Genomic DNA, 14,903 nt, shown 5'->3' on the forward strand with positions numbered 1-14,903 from the left:
CCTCAATAGACATGTTAATGGGGGTACGGTTGGAATGATAAAGGAAATGGGTACCTGAACAATGTAAACTAAGTCTAAAATACCTACACAATAACTATAATCGTAATAAACGAACAATAAAACAGCGGAGAAGCCGTGGATTAAATAAAAAGGCTGCAGTTATCAGCAGGGAGACGTGAATACCATGGCGAAGCAAGGAAGGGAATGAAGAGACCGGAGCGACGGACGGCCTTATATAGGCAGGCAGCCAACTACGTGGGAGGCATGGGGATGGGGGACCCAACGCCGCCTCACACGGCGACCAAGCTGCAGGCTATGGACGTATATATGTACGTAAGTAGGATTCAGTTAGCGTTGGGAACCCGCGTACCAAATTTCTTGAAGATGGGCCCATAAGTAACAAAGACCGTTGGAAAGTTCAATATGGCGGCCGACAGTGGCATCATACCACAGAAATAAGTACGTACATCGGTTTCGGTTAGCGCAGGGAAGCCGCCTACCAAATTTCGTGAAGATGGGGCCATAAATAAGAAAGTTTAACATGGCGGACGTTGTCGACTGTTTCGCGTAAAATTTTGAAATGAAACCTGCTTAACTTTTGTAAGTAAGCTGTAAGGAATGAGCCTGCCAAATTTCAGCCTTCTACCTACATTGGAAGTTGGAGAATTAGTGATGAGTGAGTCAGTGAGGGCTTTGCCTTTTATTAGTATACATTACCAAGATTGCCTTTTTCCACCTTAAGTAAATTTCAAGGCTGCATCCTTCTCTCTGATACTGCAACTGAGATGTTTACTCTTGCTTTTGTCAGTTCACAACTGGACTATTGCAATGCAGTGTTGTTTGGTATCCCTGCTTGGAGTATAAACAAATTACAATATGTACAAAATTCAGTGGCAACAGTGGTTATTCGCTTAAAATCCTGGGACAGCATATTACTCCTTCTTCTTCTTCTTTTGGCTGCTCCAGTTAGGGGTTGCCACAGCGGATCCTCTTTTTCTATATCTTTCTGTCCTCGTCATCTTGCGCTGTTACACCCACCACCTGCATGTCCTCTCTCATCACATCCATAAACCTTCTCTTAGGCCTTCCTCTTTTCCTCTTCCCTGGCAGCTCTATCCTTAACATCCTTTTCACAATATACTCAGCATCTCTCCTCTGCACAAGACCAAACCAAGGACAGCATATTACTCCTATACTTCTAAAATTGCTTTGGCTACCAATTTCCTACTGTATTCAATATGAACTTCTCCATCAAGTTTTTAAGGCTTTTAATTGTCTAGCCCACCTTACTTGTTTTCTTTAATTTGGTCCCTATACTCCATTGCGTTCACTTTGTTCTTCAGACTCCTTGTTATTAACCATTCCACTGTGCAGATTACACACTATGGGCAACAGGGCTTTTAGATTATCAGGGTCACGGCTATGCAAAGACCTGCCTTTGCACCTCTGTGAATGTACCTCATTTTCTGTTTTTAAATCTAAACTTAAAACCTATCTTTTTAATATTTCCTTTTGTTGTTCTCATTAATTCTGTTTGGATATTGGTCTGTTTGATTTTATGTGTGTTGTTATACAGTGGCCTAGGGTACCATGAAAGGTGCTTTTAAATAAAATGTATTTATTATTATTAACTGTTCCTTTCCACATCTATAAGGCAAGTTATGGGGAAGAATAAGGGGACTGTGGATGTCATGGACTGAACTTTTGGAGCACGGTAGAAATGGGAAAGCTGGCATCAGACTGGGCAGCATGGTGTAAAGGGTATAATACATTTTAGCCTGGATTTGTCCTATGGCTCTGGTATTGTGACAGGCCAAGATGTGCACTGACACTATGATTAGGACCACGACAGCACATGATAGATAGACAGATAGATATGAAAGGCACTATATAATAAATAGATGTGCAAGGCACTATATGATAGGTAAGTGCTGCTTCAGTTTGTCCCCGCCCCAATTTTTCACTAGCCACCACTGCATTTTAGCGCTTCGCTGCATGTTATTCTGTATTTCATTTTTACAAAATGTATTAATGTTTAATGGTCATAAATGTAAGTGTACTAAATATACAGAGATCAAATGAATTTATAAAGGAATGACACTTATTTCAAATTATCATGTGGGTTAGTCATAAATTCCAAAAAGGGAAGTTGTGACTATACAAGTCAATAGGGAAACCATAAACATTTGCACTGACCTTGCAACATCCCTGCAGAAAACAACTGGAACTTTGGCATGAAAATCAGACTCAACATCGCAGAAACAGGCTATAAAATAGAAGAACGGGAACCTCAGCATGTATGTTCAAGTAACATCTCTAAATCACAGCAGAAGCCTCTTGACCACTACTGCATAAATATATTTTATTATAACAAATCACTTACATGTATTTTTAAATATTTCCAGCACTTTAATTAAGACATCTGGTTGAGTCATCTGAAAGAAAAATAATCAAAAACTTAAAGGTTAATCCAACCCAAAAATCTAAAAACAACTGCACTGTTAATTATGAGATTTTAACGGACCAATTATACAAATTAACATGCCTTAATGTAACATCCCATGTGTGTCTTTAGTACACATGAACATTAAATGAGTATTAGGCATGGAACTGTAAAGAATATTTAAGCAACTAACATTTTTCCATCCAACCTTACAGCGTCCTGTTACATGGTAAAAGTAAAACCTCTACAAAACTAGCATATTATAAATGTGTCTTATTTGTGAGTAACATTGAGTCAGTCTGCACTGAGAATTTTAACTAACATTATCACACATTTTCTTTTATTAAGTGTATACGCTTTCAAAACAAATATAGAACTTCTCACTTACAGTAGGGGGAAACTTAACATCAATGTTGATATCACTGGTTTTAAAGGCAAACCTGGTGAGACAAGAGCCATAAAGCTGCAAGGTGCAAGCTATTGAAAGAGAAAAAAAATGAAGCTGATAATGATGATCATTTTTTGCCTAAAGCAGGAAATTTATCTTTTCATGCTAACGGTAATTACATTGTTTAAACTTCTAATACATAAAGGTATAGTGTCATAAAAAGTTTAAATTACCATTTAATACACAGTGTTTATTTTCACAAATACAAAACATAGCCCATATTTAATATAAGCAGCAACCTGAGTAACATTTTTATTCTTTCTAATAACCCCTTTCATACTTTTACATGTTCACATCAATGCACTTGCGTCACTCATTCACACACACACAGAAAGCATCCTGGCAATATGCTGTGACATCATAAACTAAGCTAATGCCCAGTGTAGTGTAGCAGAAAACTACATTGCACAAAATGGCAACACATAGAAAATGATGTCTTTTTTTTTTCTTTTTTGTAAAAGGATATAAATTTTTGAAAAGCAATGATTCAGCACCAAGTACACTTTATTTATTAATCTGTATGACGCCCAAAAATTTCAACAATACATTTGTGAAACAAGCAGCACTGAAATTGAAAAGGAATGGAGTAAGAACACAAAAATGTGTATTACTACATATTTTATTGTTCTAGAAAACTGCACTAAGCAGGTATGCCACAATGTGCGTGTCAAGTAGTGCTGGGCGGTATGACCAAAATTCTATATCACGGTATTTTTCAAAATTGTACCAGTTTCACGGTATTCAACGGTATTTTTTTCCCATGCATGAGTTAACCATATTTTCCACTACAAATACTGCAGTAGACTGGCTAAGAATAACCTATTCCACTGTCATGAGAATTGTACATTGTACAAAAAAACATTTTAATGTGCACACAAGTATTAATACAGGTTTGCATGGCCCCATAAAGTGATAGTTTTCAAGGAGGGGGGCACTAATGAAGAGAAGGAATCACGTTGCATGACAGTTGCTATCAAAATATAGAACTTTTTTATTGAACAAATTTTGTAAACAACTTAAACTAAAATTTTGAAACAAATTCTCAACCATCCAAAGAGGCATTTAGACTTAGTAAAATATTCAGAGGTGCTTGTCAAAAGTTGTATTGCACTGAACATGTCTTAGAAAAGAAACAATTGGTAAATATTTTTGTAAACCAACTACACTTTCTGTTAATGTTAACAATCTCTGTCCACTGACATGTTAAAGTGACTTTTTAAACAACTTTACCATTATTAAACTGCATAATATTTAAAAAATAACAATAAAATAAATAATAGTGCAACTTCCAGTAATAATACTATTACTTCAGAATTTCAAGCCCGGGTACATTACACAGTATTCACCAAAATAAAATAAAACAAGTGCAACTTGGTGATGACATCTTTACCAACTGAACCGTCATTAAGGCAAATTGCATTCATATGGACCTTGCTTCAAGCTAAGCTGCACACACAAATAATAAAACTGCAACTTGCATTTATAATGCTACTTGTGGTATAGTGGGTCCGCGGAGAGTTGATGAGGTGATTGGGGCGAGTCGCACCTGATCGTTCTCAATTGCTTCATCGGCTTACTGTGGCATGTGAATAAGGCGCTGCGCCCATGGACACGTACAGGGTATATTTATGGGCCGGCAGAATAGGGGGAAGGAAAAAAAGAAAAGATAACACAAGGAGGACAAAGAAGGGAAAAGGCAGTCACGGGAGATGATCCAGACACCAGCAAGGAGAAGGCAGCACGAGATGGGGCTCTGTGTGGGAGCGCAGGCTTAGGCGATCTAGGGGCTGGTTCACCCCACTGACTAAGTGTGTAGAGTGGGGCGAGGGAAATGTAAGACTCCCAATGGATCGGAGGAGCGACTGAGTGAGCACGAAGGAAGGCGGGAGGCGTGCCGACCTCGGGCGGTCTGGCTGCGCAGTGTGGCGGCAGCCAAAATAGGTTGGCAGAAAGCAGTTCATGCTGCAAAGGCTCCGCCAGTGAAGGGTGAGCCATGGAGACAGAAGGTGGTGTGCTGCGATTGGGCGAGGAGAGAGACTGCATTTTAATGAATTTATTTATTATGGATTTTATCCCCACATTTCACTGGCTTTATGGATTTGCTGTTTATTTGGGTACTGTATTTTTCTGAACACTGCACAATGGACACTTTTGGTTTTACTTTGTTTTAAACAAAAGCACTTGAGCACTTTCCACCATCCCCTGGCTTCTATGAGATTTCTCAGCTCATCTCGGTCATAACTATTGACGGTGTTGGTTCAACAGACTCCCATGTGGGAAGAGGGAGTCTGTAGGGAACCGGCACCGTCACAGTATTACACAGTAACCAGGTACATTACACAGTATTGGAAAAAAAATAAAAAATAAAACAAGTACAACTTGGCTTGCAGTATTATCCAGTAGTATAGAAACAGTATTCACACATTTGAACATAATGGTCCACATCCGACTTGTTAAAACCAAAGTATCTATAGACACAGCACCTTTTTTCGTCAAAAGTTCTTCTGTGTCATCATGTTCAACTTTATCGTCTGCTACAGCTTCAGTTTCAGAATGTTCTCTGTCCATTTTCACAGCACAATACCTCCACTAATGCATGTACTCTGTTGCATGCGTATTTTGCGGTGCACCAGTGAAAAAGGTCCCCCCTTAAACAGTTTCATGCTGCGCCACCTTCTGAATGTTGTTTAGGCTATTTAAACCGGTGTTCCGGTATAAGAAAAATCCATATCATAACAAAAATAAAAAACGGTTTTTGGTATGAACCGGCATACCGCCCAGCACTAGTGTCAAGCATCACGCACCACCACTTTTCTAGCATCACAGCGGTTAAAAACCAGCAACACACACTACTCCCTTAACTGGTGGAAAGTATCATCTCTCAGGAAACACATAACTGCATCTAGCAGCAAGTGGATTCATTTTCTCCTCGACCAGATGTCTTTTTAAAGTTAACCCAAGAAAACAAAGCTCTTCTACATGATCAAACAAAACTTGCATTAGTATCACAAGTCTCTTGTGACTCATTAACTCACATAAACACCAGCACATCATAAATAAGGACAGAGTGATGCCTTGCAAGATTTTCAAACACATCAACCGAGGGAATTATACTAGATTTCATCCTGGGAAATGGCCAGATCTACTTTTACAGAATTCTTACCACTATTTAGATCCCATAAGCAATTGATCAAGGGCTTTACGGTTAAATTTCATGTGAAAGAAGTTAATCAGAATATCTGCCACTTTTTATTATAGGTGGCAACAACAAAATAAAAATGCAAAACTGTTACATGAGTTTAGCATGTTCAAAGTACTTCCATAAATCAAATCACTCACCTGGTAAATGTTGTTGAATTATTTTTTCCATTTCTGTGACAATTGCTTGGCGTACTATGAACTCATCCTCAGAAATACCTTGCTGTTTTACAGCTTCCAACACAGCAGCAGTGACAGCCTCAAGCTGTGCAGGGCTTGGTGGGGGCAAAGCTCTCAGTTCATTTTCTTCTTCTTTTTCCTAAGCCACCCATGAAAAAGTTAAAAACAAAAAAAATACATTTACATTATGCCTGTGGGAGTTCTTACCTCTTTAATAAAATATCAACAAAATCTGAAGCCTCCAAGAAAGAAATCAACAACTACAGAACCAAGTACAATCATTCATAAATTTTTTTTTTTTTTTTGAAGGAGAAAGACAAAACAAACATCATATTAAAGCCTATACAAGTCATTTAAAAGTAATGGCATCAGCAACAATGAAGAGTTTTTTGTGATAGTATTTAATTAAAAAAAGGATCAGACGTGGGTTCAGTTCTTGACGTGGAGGCTGTCTTTGGCTGTCTCTGTCCATCAGTGTATTTTATGGGGTTCAAGTCCAAATATCCTTAAGATTTTTACATGTTATGTTATATTACTTGCCAGTTTTAACAAAACTTTGTGTCCATGAATATGAGTTTGTCCAAGAGAAAATGTTAACCATCAGTCTATTTTCCTGCAACTCTTTATTCAGAACCAAAAGAGCAGGATTTCCCACCCAACCATAGTCCACTAAGTACCATTCCAATGGTCCCAGCTGAACTGCTATCCTATGAAAAATGGGATTATTTACAAGTTTCAAAATCTACAGTTTTATAAATTGCAAATAACAGGAATACCTGAACCTTACTTGAAGAATTTCAATGGCTGTCTTTCCCTGAACCTTACCTGAAGAATTTCAATGGCTGTCTTTCTTATACAAGACATCTCCAACTTAGCGTCCAACAAAAAGAAAGCACATCAATCGATAACTTACAACACTGGCCAATCAGGTACATATAGTATTAAATATTGGTAGTTTTCTACAGGACATGATTAAACATGATGTGTTTAAAAATCTGTTGACCAAGAAGGTTCACAAATTTGTTGTATTACTTATAGCATGGCTGATTTTCTCAATATAAACAGTTGCAGCATCGCACTGTTCACTATGGTGGCCATGTATTTATAATAAAAATTAAAAAAAAACAACAAAAAAATAACCTCCCCAGTGTAGTGACGACTTTGTTAAAGACAACAATTTATTTCAATAGATAGCAAAAAATAGCTTACCTAGCTTTAACAGGGCCTGTTACTTATCAGTGCTTTATTCACTTTTTACAATTAAAAGCATGCAGTCATGCATTCTTAACAGGAGAAAGGGATACAGTAATCCCTCGCTATATCGCGCTTCGCCTTTCGTGGTTTCACTCCATCGTGGATTTTATATGTAAGCATATTTAAATATATATCGCAGATTTTTTGCTGGTTCGCGGATTTCTGCGGACAATGGGTCTTTTAATTTCTGGTACATGCTTCCTCAGTTGGTTTGCCCAGTTGATTTCATACAAGGGACGCTATTGGTAGATGGCTGAGAAGCTACCCAGCTTACTTTTCTCTCTCTCTCTTGCGCTGACTTTCTCTGATCCTGACGTAGGGGGATTGAGCAGGGGGGCTGTTCGCACACCTAGACGATACGGACGCTCGTCTAAAAATGCTGAAAGATTATCTTCACGTTGCTATCTTTTGTGCAGCTGCTTCCTGAAACGACATGCTGCATGGTGCTTCGCATACTTAAAAGCTCGAAGGGCACGTATTGATTTTTGATTGAAAAATAAACTCTGTCTCTATCTCTCTCTCTCTCTGCTCCTGACGGAGGGGGTGTGAGCTGCCGCCTTCAACAGCTTTGTGCCGCGGTGCTTCGCATACTTAAAAGCCAAACAGCCCTATTGATTTGTTTGCTTTTCTCTGTGACATTCTGTGCTCCTGACGCGCACTCCTTTGAAGAGGAAGATATGTTTGCATTCTTTTAATTGTGAGACGGAACTGTCATCTCTGTCTTGTCATGGAGCACAGTTTAAACTTTTGAAAAAGAGACAAATGTTTGTTTGCAGTGTTTGAATAACGTTCCTGTCTCTCTACAACCTCCTGTGTTTCTGCACAAATTTGTGACCCAAGCATGACAATATAAAAATAACCATATAAACATATGGTTTCTACTTCGCGGATGGCTCTGGAACGCAACCCCCGCGATGGAGGAGGGATTACTGTACTTAGGCCAACGGGGCAAAGGAGCAGGGGCTTTAGCCACTGCAGCCACCCTTATGTGCACATACACATACCTGTTATTAGAACATTAGAATAATCTAGAACAGGGATCCTCAATCACGTCCTGGAGGGCCACAGTGGCTGCAGGTTTTCGTTTTAACCTGGTTGCTTAATTAGAAAGCAATTCTTGCCAATAATTTAATTTCATGGCTTGTTAGTGCTTTAACTCTGCTATGTCAGGTAATTCTTATATCCTGGATTTTCTTTCCCTTTCTAAGGATATCATCCAAATGATTTGAAGGCTAAAATGGATGAGTAATTCTCAGTCCTTCACTTTTTCCTCATCAATTTCCTTCCAAGTATTTAATTTAACCCAATAGTGCATGATTACACACAGGTGTAAATGGTAACAAGCTAAATGGTGAAATGCTGGTCTCTTTTGTCATTTACATGTTATTGATAATTAGGAGCAATTAAAAGCCAAGAATATGGCTGTTTAAGACTAAAATAAGCAGTAAGAGTTCAAAATCTTAACAAACGAGACAACTAAAGTGAAACAGAAGTGTTACTTGAGCAATAAGTGCTTCTTATTAAGCAATTGGGTTGGAGCAAAAACCTGCAGCCACTGCGGCCCTCCAGGACTGTGATTGAGGACCCCTGATCTAGAAGAGAACAGGCCATTCAGCTCAACAAACCTCACCAAGTCCTATTCAATCAATTCATCAAAAAAAAAAAACATCAAGTCTAGTTTTAAAAGTCCCTAAAGTCTTATTGTCTACCACACTACTTGGTAGATTTTTCCAAGTGTCTACAGTCAAAGTAAAAAGTATGTGAACCCTTTGGAATTATGTGGCTTACTGCAGGAATTTGTCAAAAAAAGTGATCGGATCTTCATCTAAGTAACAGGTACTGATATACACAATGAGCTTAAGCCAATGACACACAAACAATTCCCCTTGGGATTAATAAAGTATCTATCTATCTACTCTTTCTTTTACAGATGCATTCAATGTTCACAGTGGTAGTGGAAAAAGTAAGTGAACCTTGGGATTTAATGACTAGTTGACCCTCCTTTGGCAGCAATGACCTCAACCATTGCTTCCTGTAACTGTAGATCAGACCTGCACATCGTGCGGGAGGGAATTTTAGCCCATTCTTCCCTGCAGAACTGCCTTAACTCTTCCATATTCTTTGGTCGTCTTCTGTGTATGGCTCTCTTCAAGTCATTCCACAGCATCTCAATAGGACTGAGATCTGGGCTATGAGTGGGCCACTCCAAAAGGCAGAGTTTGTTCTTCTGAAGCCATTGTGCTGTGGATTTGCTGCGATGTTTGGGGTCGTTGTCCTGTTGCATCACCCAACCTTAAGCTTAAGTTGACGGACAAACACCCTCACATTATCCTGGAGAATTTGTTTTGATAAACTTGTGAATTCATTTTACCCTCAATGATGGCAAGTTGGACAGGCCCTGATGCAGAAAAGAAGGCCAAAATTATGATGTTCTCTCCACCATACTTTACTGTAGAGATGATGTTTTGATGTTGATATGCAGTGCCCTTTTAACGCCAAATGAAGTTTTATTTGTTCCTCCCAATTTTGGTTTCATCACTCCATAAAACATTTTCCCAATATCGTTGTGGAGTGTCCACGTGTTCTTTCGCAAACTTCAGACGTTCAGCAATGTTCTTTTTTGATAGCAGTAGCTTCCCTCTTGGTGTCCTGCCATGGACTCCTTTCTTGTTCAATATTTTGCATATAGTTGACTCATGAACAGAGATGTTAGCCACTTCTGATGACTTCTTCAAGTCCTTTGCTGTCACTCTAAGGTTCTTCTTTACCTCATTGTTGACTTTGCATTGTGCTCTTGGGGTCATCTTGGCAGAGCACCCACTTCTAGGCAGAGTAGCCACGATACCAAATTGTCTCCATTTATAGACAACTTGCCTAACAGTAGACTGATGAATATCTCAAATCTTTGACATGACTTTGTAACCCTTTCCAGCCTTATGTAGATGAACAATTCTCGATCGTAGCTCTTCAGACAGCTCTTTTGTGCAAGGCATGATTACCATCTGGATATGCTTCTTGTCAAAAGCTCAAACTCAAACTTTATAGTGTTTTTTTATCAATCAAAGTAATTCTAGGCCACACCTCTGAACTCATTTCATTAAATGGACTCCAGGGGCTTCATGTATAATGCTGTGCGTAGAACTCACACTATAACATGGCATAAGCAAAAAAGCGGAAATGTTCGTACACACAAAAAAGTCCAGATGCATAAATCTGTGTGTTCACCAACTTCCACGTTCTTCCTCTACATAAATCCGGGTCAGCGTGAAAAGTAATGCACATGCACGCGCCTGCTGTCCCGCCCCAACTCCTGCCAGAATTACGCCTCTTTGAATATGCAAATCAATATAAATGGCCCTTAAGCTCAGTGTTCTGTAAAAAGACAATGGCAAAAGTACGAGGGGAAAAAAGAAGAATTTCAGCGAATACCAAGTAGAGGCAAAGGAAAAAGTACTATTTGTTGGTTTACAGTGGTATAAACAAAAGGAAGTTGATCGAGTGACATAGCGTGGCGGAGAAACTCGAAAGCTCAAGTTCACAAAGTCGCACAGTGCCCGAAATAAAAAAGAAGTTGTCACATATCAAACTCGCCTTGAAAAGGGGAGTCGTAGCCCACCGTCTGAGTGTTATATGAAAGCTTATTTGGGTACAGAGAAAAAAAAAAAAAAAAAAACGCACACACAGTGGGGGAAAAAGCTTGAAATGTCAACTTTAATCTCAAAATTTCCACTTTAATCACGTAATTTATTCTGTCATTAAAGTAGAACATCATAAACTTCATCTTAAAATCGTTTAATTTACTAGTTTCTCAAATCCCATCGTAACTAAAGTAGCACGTTAAATGCTTTGTTCTTATTTGATCTTCTATGTGCTCTATGTGTGTGAATCACTACGTGCTTCCGGGCTTTCTCTTCCTCCAACAGGACACAGAATCCATTACATTCGTAATATTACAGCTCTCTGAATAATTAAAATACTGACATGTATACGTGATATCATTTTCATGATGATAGGAGTTAAAGCATGCTATTAAACATGGGAACACGGTGGCACAGTGATTGTTCATGTCTCACACAAGATGCTTGCTGCGGCGTGCGCGACCTTCGATGAAATACTTTATTGTAGCAGTACTGTCTCTTTCAAATGTACTAACCTCCAATTCCTGTCATTCCTTTTCTTTCTCCAAATACCCAATCGCCACACAATCAGCTCTGCAACAGATGTTAAGCCATCTGTAAGCTTAAAACACCGATTCTTCAAAACTTTTAAGGAACATTGAAATATCTTCGTAGTATGTGTTTAATTATTCTATCCATCTATCCTTCCAGTGTCACGCCAGCACCAGCAAGAATACAGCACGAGGTAGGAACAATCCGTGAAAGAAGCACCAGCTCGTCGCTAGTGCTGCGGCACCGTGTCCTCACATGTTTAATTATTAACAATATAGATTATTTAAATGAAGTTAAGTTTTATCTGTATAATATAATAAACATATTGTATTTTGCTGCATTTTATCTTAAAAATGATATTGTCATCATATGTAAATCCGCGCTTTATAACGTGGCTCAGGTTGTGCAATATTATAACTGTATCGCAAGTTTACAGTGAGGTGATTGTACTAATAAGTACAAGCAGTTCTACAAGGAGCACTTGATGGACTGATTGAGTGCATTTATAGTTCTTGGGATGAAACTGTTTCTGAACCGCGAGGTCCGTACAGGAAAGGCTCTGAAGCATTTGCCGTATGAGAGCAGTTCAAATAGAAAGCATGGCTGAGGCAGCGTTTGCTTGATGCTGTATACCGATAATTCTCTTTCTGATCAGCTGCTGTAGATCTGTGATTCCCCACTCAGATATAGTGATATAAATACTCTGAGTGGTGCAGTGAGAGTAATATGGAAAAAGATGATCCGCTGTGGCAAACCCTAACGGGAGCAGCTGAAAGAAGAAAAAGAAGGTGCAGTGAGAGTAACAACGCTAAAGCAGCTATGGTATTTGGAATACTTTGGCTATTCCCTGGATCATTATATTGTTACAGGTTAATTACATTTAGATGCCTTAAGCTAATAAACAATATGCAGTTAGTTTCAGTGTATATGATAAAGCCGCGTCAGGGATGTGGATCTAAAAAAGAAAGGGTAACCACACAGGAACAGTTTGCAAAACCGAGCGGAGAACTTGTGTACGCCAGGGTTGGAGTTACTGTGAAAATGTGTGTGGCTTTACACTAAGTTTAGGTTTTATACATTGCGATTTGAGCGTGGAAACGTTCGTACGCAACATTTTTGTGGGTACGCACAGTTTACACATGAAGCCCCAGATGTGCTAAATTCTGACTGCAATGCGCTTTTTAAAAAGTCATTATCTTAGGGTTCACTTACTTTTTCCAACCTTCAGTTTCACAGTTTGAATGATTTATTCAATATGGTCAAAAATTCTCAGAAAATCTGTGTATCTTTAGTTATAGGAGACTGTGTTTGTTCTTTATTGTAACTGACATGAAGATACGACCATGTTTTATATGGGAATTAGACGTAAATATAGATAATTCCTAGGGGTTCACATACTTTTTACTTTGACTGTATAGCTTCTCTGTGGAAAGAAAAACTTCCTAAACTTGTGTGAAATTGACCCTTAACAAGTTTCCAACTGTGTCCCTTTTTTCTTGATGAATTCATTTTAAAATAACAGTCTCAATCCACTGTAGTAATTCCATTCATAATTTTAAGCACTTCAATCATGTCACATTTTAATCTTCTTTTGCTTAAACTGAAAAGACTAAGCTCTTTTAATCTGTCTTCATAATTCATCCCCTGTAGCCCCTGAATCAGCCTAATCGCTCTTCTCTGGACATTTTCCAGTGCTGTTATGTCCTTTTTGTAGTCTAGAGACCAAAACTGCACACAGAACTCCAGATGAAGCCTCACTAGTGCATTATAAAATTTGAGCAGGCACTCCTTGAACCTGTGCTCTATACAACGTGCTATATTACCTAACATTCTGTTGGCCTTCTTAATGGCTTCTGAACACTGTCTGGAAGCTGATGTCATAGAATCAACAACGACTCCTAAATTCTTCTCATCAGATGTACTCTCAATTTTCAGACCTCCCTTTGTGTATTCAAACCTAAAATTTTTACTTCCTATGTGCAATACTTTACATTTGGATAATTCCATGTCAAATCATCACAGTTTTGGACCTCATAGTCACAGATTTTAATGAAACTTGATGTGCTAATTTGGTCATATGACTAACACATGGAACTAAAATTGCATGTGTTTTAGATCAATATTAAGGGAGATTCGGGGAAGGAGAGGAATTATGACTGACTGGCTATATTTCCCTAAATACAAGTTGCAAAGAAATTGTTCTCTAATTGTTTTAAGCTCTTTTTCAGCTCTGTATTTTGGATACATACTATTCTATCCCCAAAATGAAATATTAACATGTTGTGAGTGGTCATAATATTAAAAATTGAATAGCAAAAAAAACTATTTTAAAATTGGTATTTTTTTTTTTTTTTTTACTAAAGACAGCTTATAGTAAATTTCATGAACATCTCCAGAAAACTTGGTCTGACATTAAACTTCATCTGCCACAAATCCGCCCAAGTCTGTCTGATGTCCAGGTGGCTCCTCAACCCTGCCTAGCATCTCAGTCTTCAGAGACATCATCCAGCTCCGCAAGGACCTGAAAACAATTTGACACTTCCAATTCTGGAGTTGATGCCCCCAGACAGTGTGCATCCTTTACCTTACACCTTGTGACCTTGACCCACCGCTCTCTGGTCTGGATTCTCCTCCTGCGTCACCTCAGGAGTGGACACAGTCTCTCTAAAGGACACCTGTGCCAGGTCTGTCAATTCACTACTACAACGCAGTCCAGCCAACTACTCCTCCAGTACAGCGACCCTGAGTTCGAGGTGCGGGATCAGCTGGCATCTCCTGCAGATGTAGCCCTCATGGAAGACTTGCTCCTCCAAGCCGTCATCTAAAAAGTCCAACAACCAACTATGCACTGGCGTCATTGTTAAAATTTGATTTAGGATTGGTAAAACTACTTTAATTTTTCTTTTACATTAGTGAATATCTGCTGCTAGTTAATTTCCTACTTTCTTATCTGATCCTATAGCCTTTGTACCAGATCAGGTGTCTTAACGCTGGCCACCTACCTATGCACCGCTGAGCCTTCCCCTGCTTTCTGTCCTGCCTCGTTGATGCTAGTTCAAATACAAATAGCAAAAAAATAAGTACACATACAAACTTCTCCAAGCACACCCCCAAACACCCAGCTGCTTTTGCTCCTGTGCAGGCAAAAAAAAAAAAGCAAAAAAAACCTTCTAAAGGGGAAAAACAGCTTTATCACAGTTCCTTAGCAGCA

At 38.8% G+C, this 14,903-nt stretch overlaps 2 protein-coding genes and 1 long non-coding RNA gene across 7 annotated transcripts in view; 1 reads left to right on the forward strand and 2 right to left on the reverse strand.

The window, feature by feature from the left end:
* LOC127529390 (uncharacterized) overlaps positions 1-14,903 on the reverse strand; it is a 706,297-nt gene that overhangs the window by 473,136 nt on the left and 218,258 nt on the right. The window lies entirely within an intron of this gene.
* mpl (MPL proto-oncogene, thrombopoietin receptor) overlaps positions 1-14,903 on the forward strand; it is a 522,581-nt gene that overhangs the window by 276,221 nt on the left and 231,457 nt on the right. The gene's annotated exons all lie outside the window — the stretch shown is intronic.
* tut4 (terminal uridylyl transferase 4) overlaps positions 1-14,903 on the reverse strand; it is a 124,021-nt gene that overhangs the window by 56,494 nt on the left and 52,624 nt on the right. For all 5 annotated transcript variants that reach the window (XM_028810862.2, XM_051932698.1, XM_028810861.2 and 2 more), the window contains exons 5-8: positions 6,231-6,408; positions 2,832-2,920; positions 2,384-2,435; positions 2,197-2,266 (exon numbers count right to left, since the gene is read on the reverse strand). In XM_028810862.2, coding sequence (XP_028666695.2) covers positions 2,197-2,266; positions 2,384-2,435; positions 2,832-2,920; positions 6,231-6,408 — 389 coding nt within the window. The remainder of the gene's footprint in view (positions 1-2,196; positions 2,267-2,383; positions 2,436-2,831; positions 2,921-6,230; positions 6,409-14,903) is intronic.

The sequence above is a fragment of the Erpetoichthys calabaricus genome, chromosome 10, assembly GCF_900747795.2.
Source record: "Erpetoichthys calabaricus chromosome 10, fErpCal1.3, whole genome shotgun sequence".
In the NCBI taxonomy this organism is placed as follows: Eukaryota; Metazoa; Chordata; class Cladistia; order Polypteriformes; family Polypteridae; genus Erpetoichthys; species Erpetoichthys calabaricus.